Source organism: Photinus pyralis, unplaced genomic scaffold (genome assembly GCF_008802855.1).
Source record: "Photinus pyralis isolate 1611_PpyrPB1 unplaced genomic scaffold, Ppyr1.3 Ppyr1.4_LG1, whole genome shotgun sequence".
Taxonomy (NCBI): Eukaryota; Metazoa; Arthropoda; class Insecta; order Coleoptera; family Lampyridae; genus Photinus; species Photinus pyralis.
The window spans coordinates 63,047,363-63,060,233 of NW_022170249.1; the positions used below are offsets into that span (position 1 = coordinate 63,047,363).

The 12,871-nt window shown below is 36.5% G+C and overlaps 1 protein-coding gene across 1 annotated transcript; it reads right to left on the bottom strand.

Moving 5' to 3' along the window:
• Nucleotides 1-675: 675 nt before the first annotated feature.
• On the bottom strand, nucleotides 676-1,878 carry LOC116165617. The gene has a single exon (XM_031480209.1). The coding sequence runs from the start codon at nucleotides 1,876-1,878 to the stop codon at nucleotides 676-678; it is 1,203 nt and encodes a 400-aa protein (XP_031336069.1).
• Nucleotides 1,879-12,871: the final 10,993 nt, after the last annotated feature.

A 12,871-nucleotide genomic window follows, 5' to 3' on the forward strand; every position in this document is an offset into this window, starting at 1 on the left:
CGGATATGGCGGCAAAGCAAATGTATGCTTGCGGGAATGAAATGATATCAATATGTTCGGGTTTTGCGCGCTGTATTTGAATTTTAAATTTGAGTGTTTCGCCCAAACTTGAAAAGCTTCATCTGTCATCTGTAAAACTTTCACATCATGCATATTGGATACATAGTAAATCAAAGTCTGTTTTAACCATTTATACTGATGAGATGAGTCATATACGATGATGGATCATCAGAATTTCCGCATCTAGACCGAGATATGAGTTGTAATGTTTCCCCATTTAACCTGCCATCGCTAGGTAGTTTATAACGTTCTTGAAATTTCCTTAAAGCGCTGATCGTGATATTTATACGATTATCTTGAGTTGATTCACCATCACCAGGCTCCTTTATGTATCCATATTTAGCGAGATGACTAAACACCATATCGATTTCACGCTCACTGATTGTGTTTCTTTCATCATCATCATCGCCATCATCAACCGTATTAGCGTTGATACTAATACAGCATTGAAAAAGCAAAAAAAGTGCAATGACAGCAGTCTGCATGATCACAAAACTTATACTAATTCAAATTTTCTTTTCTTTTAAGGACCGGTAGGAAAGATATGTGGTAGGGGGAAATGATTACAGTAATAATCTTAATCTTTATTATTTATCAGAAAACACGTGTTACAAATTAGATTTTGCGCACAATGTTAGTGAATGGCTCATATTCGATTAATACATCATGTAAAATTACACAATAAGCGATGGTATCATGTGCAAATGCGGCTGATGCTTCCACTTCCAATTTTAAATCGATCACCACATTATGGATACTCTCATTTTGGCGAGTGCAATTGATAACGAAGATGGGCTGATCTTCGAACTCTTTATAGCTAAGAAGCGATCCCTCTTGCAAAGCGTCGTAATATTGATTTCGAAAATTTAAATATTCTTCGTAAGCGTCTACATACTTATTGTCGGTAAAGACCAGATTCTGCTGCTCATAAGGATATCTTCGATTGTTAATGTTCGCCTTTATATTGGAAACACTCAAATGATTAAACCTGCTCGCATCTGCTTCTTTGTTATTTCGCTTCTTAGTTTGGAACGCAATCAGTAGCCATTGAGGGCGTTGAAAACCAGTGCTGCTTTTTACCGACCAAACCAACGATCTGCTGGTGGGTAAGGTTGGGTATACGTAAAGGTCGCGAGCATGAAACGCCACTTGTATCGGCGAATTCTTGTTAATTCTTCCATAAATTGACAGCTTCATTGCATCGTTAGGAATTACATATGGAACCTTCCATGTTACCTTCGTAAGATTAATCTTAACCTCTGTCTCTCCTTTATAGCAATCTCTATCATCCTTGGAACGAATTAATATCAGCTCTTGACGTATGTTAACTAGAGGCTTCTTGTATCCTTCGGCAAACCCAAGCACATGCTTTAGTGGTATGGAAGCGCAAAAAGCCGTCTTCGTGCTATTGAGGATCTGAGGAGAGTCGGCAGGACTCCATCCTGCATGCGATAAGCATCTGCTTTGGTTGGTCGTGTATGAGCAAAAACCCTTGATAGTGCTGTTTATCCCCGGCAATCGAACGATTTCTATCACCTGATCGCCCAAAATAAATCTAATTTCATCGAAGAGAAAGAGGGGCGCGTTGTTAGTGAAATCATAAGTTTTATTAGGCGTTGTTGGATTAAGCGTTCCCTCCAAGTATATGACGCTATCATAGGTGACTGTGATGAGATCCGCTTTCTGTATAACAAGATTGATCTCATCCGAGTTGTCGTAGGCGTTTGCGGAGTAAGGATGGTAAGTTCTACGATCACATTCCACGATCATATCCTCGTACTTTACGCCCACGAATAGGTTTTTTAGTGCTTCTTCCATTCTTTTGTAGTACTTTGTAGCCGAGATATTGCAAAAACTGTACGTCGTCTTCGGTTAATGCACCACCACCATTTACACTCGTGTTGACTGATGAAGGATGACTAAGCGAAGAACCTTGTTTACAGAAAATTTTAAGCCCCATACTTTTTCAGCTCCAATCGAATAGTTACTTTTTCCTCACCAAAATCCACTAAATAACCGTTTTGGTCAACGAGCCGTAAGGTTATGATATCTATTTGATGTGTGAGCACTGGTAAATATATAATAGTAGCTGGCTCCTTGATTAACTTATAACCAGGCTCAACGTGTACGTCAAATTCAAAGATGGTATGAGATAGTGCACTGTTTCTGTATGCTCCACCCGTTAGGTTGCACTCAACGTGTATATTTGTTGCGTTGATTATTTGCACATCTAGATCAGATTCATGGATTCTACCGCCTTCATACAATTTAGGAGAGAAACCGAGCATGCGACCGATGGAATCCGATTTCCTAAAGTCGATATCATGTATGGTCTTCATTTCACATTTTAGCGTATTATTATTTGGTCTTAACATAAAGTCCATCGAATTGGTTGGTTCTTCGTTTATATGTTTCTGTAGAATCCTGTTAATCTCTTCAATTTCGTACGCACCACTCGGAATGGTAATCTCTTTATAGATGTTACTATCGGCAGGTGCATAGTAAAATTTATTGTTTCCTTTAAAGATATTGCGTATAGAATTACAGCCATAAAAACCCACCAATCCTAAACCATATTGTTGATTATGGTCTAGTTCAATTGGCGGAAAATACGATGTACTAAGAACGTTGCCTACGCCCGTTAAAGTGAACGTTCGAGACATGACTGGCAGGATAAAGTAAACACAACACTGTATAGAATTATTTATTATACAGAAAATTTAAACATAAATGGCCACATATCAGCGTATTATAATTTTGTTCCTTAACATAATTATATGTGATGCTGCAACCGGATAAATATTTGATTATTTCTAATGGTGGTGTTAAATTGCCGAAGCTATCGTAGTAAACCGCTTTCTTGCCGCGTTTCTTGAAAGCAACCCAATGCGTACCTTTTCCTTTCGTATCATCCAGGTTTACGATGGCACACTCGTTTAGATGAGGTTTCCTCGGTAATGAATCACGCATAAACACTCCTCTGAAGAAGGGTACGTCTTTGGCATACTTTACTAGATCCGAGTCCGTTAATGCTTTTCGCGGCAAGTTTATAAGTTTTTTGTTGAATACGGTTTCAAATATAAGGCGTATCCTTTGTTACGGGGTTTAAGATATAGCGAGCTGCCTTGTTTGCCTAACGAGGCTGCCTCCATTGTCATGTTATGTCGTTTATTTTCCTCCAACTGTTTTTTTGCAGTCGACGCATCGTTAACTGCTTTAGCTATACCACTAGCTCCACCGGCCAGTGCGCCCGCAGCCGAAAGACCGGCGAATAGTGGTACTAGAAATGGAAGAAAACCTCCTACTTTAGGTACCGGTATCACTCGAGGTACTCGCACTTTACTTTACCGCCTGCAGCTTTAACCGCTTTCTTGGCGGCCACCAAACTCATTTTGATGAGTTTATTCAACTTTGTTGATGATGATACGCCTTTTACTAACTTTCGAATTGGATCTAAAACCCCTCCTCTAAATGAGCAAGTTTGCTTCTTCTTCCCACGCTTTGCTTTACGTCGTTTTGACCCCATTCCAAGTTTCCTTTTGGTTTTCATCGCTCCCGCTATGGCCAACGCGGCTGCTTTCTCTCTAAAACTAGCGTCTCGTGCCTTTACGCGATTCCAAGCTTGAATTTGAAGTTCTTTATCGGCTTGATGACGACTCTCAACGTCTTTGAATTTATTATACGCGATGTCGTGTTGCTGACACGCAGCGTCCAACGGATTTATTCCTGGATCACCGCGAGCTAAACGCTCTTGTAGTTTGGTTCCCGGTCCACAGTACTGATATCCCGGTATATGAAGTTCTACAGGCAATTTATTTATCAAGCTGTTTATAACACCCTTTCCTACTCGGTGATCAGCCATGAACTGATTAGTATAACTCAAACTGTGGAGTAATAATGAAGTTTATGAAACAGCCTCAGCGATTAGATGTTGAAGATCATGATTTTTATACTAAATCAGAAGTGGCGGGGAAACATGGCTCTTTATTTCCGGCGTCAATTAGGGCGGTCATCTGCGGACCATCAGGATCCGGAAAAACGAATGTAATGATCAGTTTGTTGGAAGCAACGAATGGTCTGAAGTTTGAAAATGTATATGTATACTCCAAATCGTTAGAGCAGCCAAAGTATAAATATCTAGAAGAAGTACTTAAACCCATCAAAGGCATTAACTATAACGCTTATAGTGATAAAGATGATGTAATAACCCTAGAAAATATTAGCAAGAATTCGATCATGATATTTGATGATGTTGCTTGTTTAAATCAAGACATAATTCGAGATTATTTCTGTAGAGGTCGGCATTCTGGAGTGGACTCATTTTATCTTTGTCAAACATATTCAAAGATACCGAAGCAGTTAATACGCGATAATGTAAACGTTATTGTTCTATTTAAACAAGACTATTTAAACTTAAAACATGTGTATGACGAGCATGTTGGTAGCGATATGACTTTTGAACAGTTTAAATTAATGGGTTCCAAGTGCTGGAAGCATAAGCACGATTTCATGTGCATTGTAAAGGATTTTGATTATGGGAGATATCGAAGCGGTTTTGATTGCTATATTACGGTTGAACAGTTTTGAACTGCTTTTGGACAGCACCGTTGAACCGCTTTCAAACAGCTTTGAAACCGTTTTTGAACCGCTTTTAACCACTTTTCGACCATTTGAACCGATTAAATAGTTTCAAGAGGTATTAAATTCGTTTAGTAGATTGCGAGCAGCCTGTTAAGATGAACGCAAAAGATCAGACTATTAAAAGAAAATTAACTAAAACTCGCAATGACATAAAACGTAAACTTGCGGCTCTTAAAAGGGGCGAAACCGAGACTTTCAGATTAGTAGAAGAGACTTATAAGCCTATAGTTGACCCATTGAAGGCACTAGCTAAGCACGAGTTGAAAAAACCAGAATTAATTCCAAAAATTGAAAAAAAAATTGAATATGAATCAACTCCAATGCGAGAACAATTTACAACGCCTCGCCGTGCTGAAAATACCGCAATTACTACACCATCTAATTTTCCGCCTGATATTAGTGAAATAGCGCTTAACGAAGAAAAAGAAGACAGTGAACCGGAGGAAACTTCGATTAGCAACTTATCACAGCAGCTACATTTTCTAGACGAATACCATCATTTACCTCGTCAATATATCGAACGGTTGATTAGGGATACAACAGGAGACACTGATAACGTTTATGGTCTTCGATATGACCCCGGATCCAATGAGTGGGTTATTGGAGACTCTACAGTAGCGTTTGAAGGTCAAGATATTTCCATAAAAGATACCCTTTATACTGGTACTCCAGGGCTATATGAATTGCTTGTATTGAAGAAGCCAAAATCATACTCCTTCAAGGATCGTCAGTTGTATAAAGATATTTTATTAGCTACTAACGCATACAAACGGAACTATGACCCTCGTCAACAAATGATGGGCACCAAGTCATACAAATACGTTAATATTATTAAACCGTTACTATCAGAGCATTTTGGAGCGGGTATGATGAAAGAGGTTAACGATAAACTAAAGGAGTATGTGTATTGGAATACTCCTCACGAACTAGTCGAACGTCTCAGATTGTTACACGCATCGCAAGCGGCCGGTCATACCGGACACAACAACGAGATTTTAAGCATTGAAGAAGAGCTCCGAGAAGAAGGTATAATCGCCTAGCCTGAAAATGAGCGTTGACAAGTTTGGAAGACATTCGTCATCAAGATTATATAACCATAATACCCTACAATTTACCGATACCGATGATTATGATATGCAAAACAAGAGAATCTGTAACGTCGTCGATCCTGTTAGAGACAACGATGTTGCCACCAAACAGTATGTGGATTATTGTATTAAGAACTTTACAACCCAACAATACAATATGCGTGGTAATCGGTTGAAACATCTAGCTGATCCGGTGAACGATGATGATGCCGTAACAAATGGATACCTACGCATGGCATTTAAATCGTTGAAGACAATCATGGACGGTCATCTGAATGCTATATACGAAATAGGGCACCACTTAAATGAAATTCGCGCAAAACTGGGTATGCAGACTTTCGACGAATTAATAATGCTTAAATCTCCGCCATTTGTTGGTAGTGTTTTAGAAGATGGCGAAGATCGGTGTTGTTGAAGAGTTACACAGATCGGCGAGAAAAAATTTTAAACGAAAAAGAACGATAATCAAACATCGTGATGATCTTTGGCAAGCTGATTTGGCTGAATTCACGCGATATTCTAAAGATAATCAAGGGCATAAATATGTGTTAACCGTGATTGACTGCTATTCCAAATACCTATGGACACGCCCTCTAAAATCAAAAAATGCTAGCGAAGTGAGCAAGAAGATGGCGTCGATTATAAGTGAGGGTAGAATTCCTAACAATTTGCAAACTGATCATGGGAAAGAATTCTATAATAAAGATTTTCAAAAGCTTATGATGTTGCATGGGATAACACATTATTCAACTTATAGCGTAAAAAAGGCTTCGATAGCGGAGAGAGTGATAAGGACCTTGAAGAACACCCTCTATAAACGATTCAGTCTTAGAGGTAAATACAAATGGATTGATGTGTTGTCGGAAGTAACTTCTAAGTACAATGATACTAAGCATTCCACGATTAAAATGAAGCCTAAGAATGTAACCTCCGAGACCAACTTACCCATGTTTCATAATATCAAAGTAATGGGGTCGATTAAATTTAAAATTGGCGATTTCGTTCGAATCTCCAAATACAAATCTATTTTTGCAAAAGGCTACACTCCAAACTATTCTACGGAACTATTTAAAGTTGTTAAAGTGAATGTTGGTAACCCTGTTACTTACCTACTGGAGGATTTATTAGGAAAACCGATAATGGGTCAATTTTATGCTGAAGAAATGCAGAAAACTGCTCATCCAGATGTCTTTCTTGTGGAGAAAGTGTTGCGTCACAAGGGGAACAAATTATATGTTCGCTGGCTTGGCATGGATAAATCACACGACTCTTGGATTAATAAATCAGACTTTGTATAATATAATGATAATTTCATACATGTATTTATAATATAATTAATACTTCTAGTTTTTCTAATTCTATTGTACTATATAAATAAATAAATAAATAAAAAACAGATAACAAAACATTTATTCTAAATCCATTTTATTAGGAACATCATAATGTCCCCATGGTAGTGTATCGATTCCATTTGGTAGCGTGAACCTCTTGTCATCGATATTGCGTAACGCAACTTTGGATTGCGCCACGCTAAATACCCTGTGGTTTTTTGATATTATGCTGCTTTGGGAGACTTTTTTATCTTTTCCACTTCTTAAACACTTTAAATAATCATCAAAACTTATTCTATTTTTAATAACATTACCCTTAATACCTTTTACTTTTCTAATATCCCTATCTCTAGTTCTATAAGAATACATTTTTGACGCTAAAGCCGCCCACTCTGTTATCACTGCTCCGCTCAGTTCATCTTTCATCAAACCGATCACCTTAGCATTGCGCCTTGGAATGTTATATTCATTGTTTTCAGAGAATTCAGATGTATCAAACCTCTCAATATTGTTTCGAATCAGATCGTATACATCATCACATATTAACTCGTAAACCAGGCTATCGGTATCCATGTACAAGACTTTCATCTGCTCATCTGTAAATTGTTGCTGCATGAAATTGTAATGAAAATCATACATTAGGGTTTTAGAAATATCTAGAATTGCCATTCCAACATAGAGAGGCTTATTCATGACTATTTCAACCTTGGATAGCTCGATAGCCATCAATTCCTCATCGAAAATTTCCCTGCTATGAAAATTAGGTTGAGAAAGATAGTAATTAGCTCCATATCTACCATTCCATCGTGTAACAAGTTTGATAATCTTATGGTTTCTCACATTCTCCATGGTTTTTCCGAAATTTGCATTATTTAGTAGCTTATACAAATTTTTTTCGAACGGATTACTTGTCTGTGATCGCAACCGCGTGTTTAAATCTATATACGACTTAAGCCAACGAGATTGATTGAAGCTTATCGCACGATGAATTTTTTCGAGCACAAGGCCTGCTTGAAGACATTGTTTTAAATTACGATAGTGAATCACATATCTAGTTTTAGGTTCCAATGTTGCAAGCAGCTTTTTGAATTTACCATTAGGTGGTTTACCATGCTCCGCACAATACGGAATATATTTATGATTGTTATGTAGCTGTCTAGGATATGCTATATCTACCTCCAATATAAGACCTTCATTTGCGTTATCAGATAGATTCATCACCGCTTCAGGTGTTAATGATTTTAATTTTGCCTCGCTAAGCCATTTAAAATTATTCTGAGGTAAACACTGACTTTGAGCCCAACCATATAAATTAACCATATCCATATAAAGGATGTGAGAAGAAGGTTTATTTACATCATAGTTTTCAATATACTTGTTATTAGCCTTACTATATTTTGTACAGCACTGGGTTATCCCGCCTCGTATACCCTTTTCAATGAATAAAACCATATCTATATCTGACAGAAGGTCTAATTTCACTTTTGTATAATTGAGCATACATTGCCATGTATACCCAGGAGCAGTAAAGAAAAATGCAGGCTCTAACTTATGGGTTATAATACACTTTTCTCGAAAATTTGTAAAAACGTCACTTAGTAAAAGCACATCTGTCATTAGATAAAGATCGCTATATTGACCTAAATTTTGAATGTTGAATTTTCGCCAAACGTTTCGCGCATGCATGTATTCTGCTTCTGAAATGTGTGATTCTGTTAACTTGCTGTAAAACTGGTTTTTATCAGGTAAAGAAGATTCTTGGAATTTCGTCCAATCGTTTATATATTCATAGGGATAAACGCCTTTTCTGGTTAACAACTTTAACTGCTCATCGCTTAAATGACTTAGCGTACCGCGTAAAATTTTAAAATCATCAAATTTTAGATAGGATGATAGTTTCTCTAACGATTCATTCATAAAACGAAAAGAATCTACAAATCTAAATTGCACATCAGTATCTATCATGCATTTGGTAAACGAGATGTAGCGTTCTTTATTTTTAGGCAACAGTTTAATTTTACCGGGAATAGCTTGAGCAAGGTTCTTTATAATGAAATGGCTATCATACCCGCTAAAATTGTGAAAGAATATGGGGATAATATGAGGGGTCTTATAATTTAGATTACATTGTTGATGTGAAGCTCCTCGCCATTGTCCTGAAAAATGACAGTGGTCCTTAACCTTAACTTGCTCCTCTAATATTGGAGCTTCACAAATATGACAATGAGTGGCCGCATTAAACGCTAGCTTTTCCATATCACTTAATGGTTTCATTGGTACAGGATTATCAAAATATTGTTGTAAAATGCCTCCAATTTTCACTAATTGTTCGGTAAACCAATTAATACAGTCCTCACCTCTTTTCATTTCAAGTTTCGATAAAGAGTTATCAAACGTACAATGGAGATAATATGCAATACTACACACGATATGCTCTTTATATTTGAGTGTGTTCCGTGTCTCATCTCCGTGAAAATCTTGAACTAAACATTCTAAATCGCAATACATGATGAAAGGAGCGGTCTGTTTGAATTGATAGTCTTTAAAATGTACGGTAGTACCTGGTTTTGGCATTTCTAGCCTACATTTGTTCATCTGCTTGCAATCCGACTCATGTCTGCTCAATTTCGTTTGAGAATTAAAATAGTGGAGACACCTATCGCAAATGTATAATTTTCTGTTGTTCCTCGTTAACTGTGAATGCACTAACTTAGACAAATTTTTGATCCAACAAAAGTGGAATTTCGCAGCTTTATCTCTATGATCATCAACGTTGTCATTATTATTATTATTATTATCTTCAATTTCATAATCATCTTGGATCATTAATAAATTTACATGCTGTTCTTTTTTATTTGATGATAAGTAAAAGGGGACGGTGATGTAATTAGAGACCGATTTTCGGATAAGCCCATAAACGTTAAGTGATAAATGAGCATTTTGTTTTTCAAATTTAGGAAGTTGGCTTAGAGTCATAGGAAAATTAATGTCTTGAAAATTTAGGATTTCAGCATAATAAGGATATGAGGAAACACGATCGGAATGTTGGGACACAGGGAAAAGAGCTGAAGATAAGGCCCATCCGAAACAAGCCTCATCGTTATTTTTAACGTTGATGACCGCATGTTTCACTTTAACTTCATTAGGTAAATCGATGTACGATGAAGCTTTTACTAAAGTTGTACTATTAGCGTTCACAGTTAACGAAATAATTCGCGATAAAGCCCACCCACTCTGCTGTTCTTCGAAATCAAGCAAACGATTCATTAGATAGTCTACTACGTTTGAATTAAATAATTTTTTCAAATCTTCCTCCTCCAAATTACAATTTAAAATAAGAAAATTTCTTGTATTAAAACTAAATTCTCGAGCATCTAAGTCTAAATTATCGCTATTTGAAGATGATTTAACAAATTCTGCACAAAATTCACAATTTACTTTTAAAGGTTGATTATACTTGTTAAAAATATGTCTAATCTTATTTGAAAATACTTTACTACTATCACTAAAAAATGTTCCTAGTGTTTTATGGCCCGAATTAATAATAATGCCTGTGCTCACCCTTGACTTAAAGGCTGTTACTAAATCCCTCCATTCCACTAATGGTCTTGCTTCGAGGGATGTGCCGGATATAGATGCATCCAATTGATTGATTATCAGCTTATAACGCTCCATCTTCCCGGCGGCTGCTGCAAGATGTTTTTTATCCGCTACCGATATCATAGCTTCTAATGAAACTTTAATCGACTTTAGGTTGGCGTTGATCACGTTTATCATTTTTGGAATCTGGCATGCCATACCATGATGGTAATTTTTATAAAAATGTTCGATCAAATTGACCGATGCGTGTATATTTTCGATAATTGAAGACGAAGACATTTTTTTTAAACGATTGGTAAATTAGGTAGCTTTAGCTAATGAAATACCTAGATACTAGTTATGAACTGGATATTAGACGTATACCCAATTGTTTTTATATGAAGGTGCTCCCCTCCTCTGCATCAGGTACATTAAAAAACAATTATGATAACAAGCATATCGCATTTATTAATATTATTACAATATCAATTCAATTGCTCATAGTTACTAATTCTATTTTCGGTATATCATTTTTGAAAAAACCAGTTAACACTATACCCATCTTTAATTTGTTTAATTGATTGACTACTTCATCATCCATTTCTCGAACCATCCTTTGCGGTAAAAATATTGATGTATTATTGACAACTTCACATACGATTCCTCGTCCAAAATGCGTGATAATCGATTTCATTTTTTCAATCTCATATATTTTTCCGCCCTCCATGTCTTGCAATTTAAGGACACTCCTTTCAACAATATTTCCGATCGCGTTAATTCGTTAAAGTGACTTATTTAGATCCATTATTTATTTATTGGAATAGTTAACACCAACTATATAAGTTAGAAAGACTTTCTTCTACTCAAACAATGTAGGTACTGACTATATTAATATCAAACCGCTTCTTATATATTAACGCGGCATCCTGCGCCGGAAATCTTTATCAAACGGAAAACATTCATTAGCAAGAAAAACGATACTCGACAGGAAGTCTTAATCAATAGGAAACAGTGAAATATACAAACGAGGAACATTAACATAAAAACAATACGCGGCAACCTACGGAAATCTTAATCAGCAGGAAACAGTGAACTTATAAAGACAACGATAACATTCAGGAAAAAACGTTACAACAAAAAGTAAAAAAGAAGTCGGGTTGTTAAGCTAATTATAGGAAGCAATGTCAGCATGAAATCAGACGATGTGGCGAGTGGCGGCTTAATCAGCAGGAAACAGTGAAACTATAAATGCAACGATAACACTAATCAGCAGGAAAAACGTTAGAACAAAAAGTAAAAAGTGAAACAATGCCAGCATGAAATCAGACGATGTAGCAAGTGGCGGGGGGAGACCTGGTGACCATAGCGAATCCTCATATAAATATGTTGATGCTTCTTCTCAATTTCAATATTATTTAGTACACCTATTTCAACACGTTTTAAAAAAATCATAATGGAAGATATCGATGAAGCTTTTGTTGATACTGTGTTTGCCAGTTTACCAGTTATTGATGGTCATCGTCAAACTCTCCGCATTTCTCAAGAAGAAGAAATTTTGCTGTCAGCAGGTCTAGTGCAATTCCAGTTTGTAAATACTACAGAAGGCGTTTCCAAATTAATCTATCACCACCAACCTAGGAGTTTGAAAACAATCAGCGCAATTGTAACATTAAACCAATTTAAATTACGATCATTTCAACATGAAAATTTATTTGGGCACATCCACTTACCTGAAAGTGTTTTAAAATTATGGCAAGCAAGAACACTAAAAATTATCTGTACAACCGAAATTTTTGAAACGTTATCTAACAGGGGAATCTACAAGACAACAATAACTCAAAACTTAAAAAAATCATATCCTTCTACTTTGATCGTTGGTATTAATAACACCTCTGTTCTGAATCGAACGCTCACTCGTAAACAGTATGAGGAGGCTGCGCAAGTGTTGGAATATACGCATCCCTGGATAACACCTTATACACCGGCATCTCCATCGTTATCATCTACTTCTTCAATGCCTTCGTCTAGTGGTGAGGATGAGCAGGAAGATTTTCGATCGATTGAAATGAATGAGCTTGAAAATGAAGTAGATTATAAATTTCGAATCAATCGTTTAGTTAATCGAATTGAACTGGATAAACAAAGTCTACGTATTTATCCTCAACTAGAATT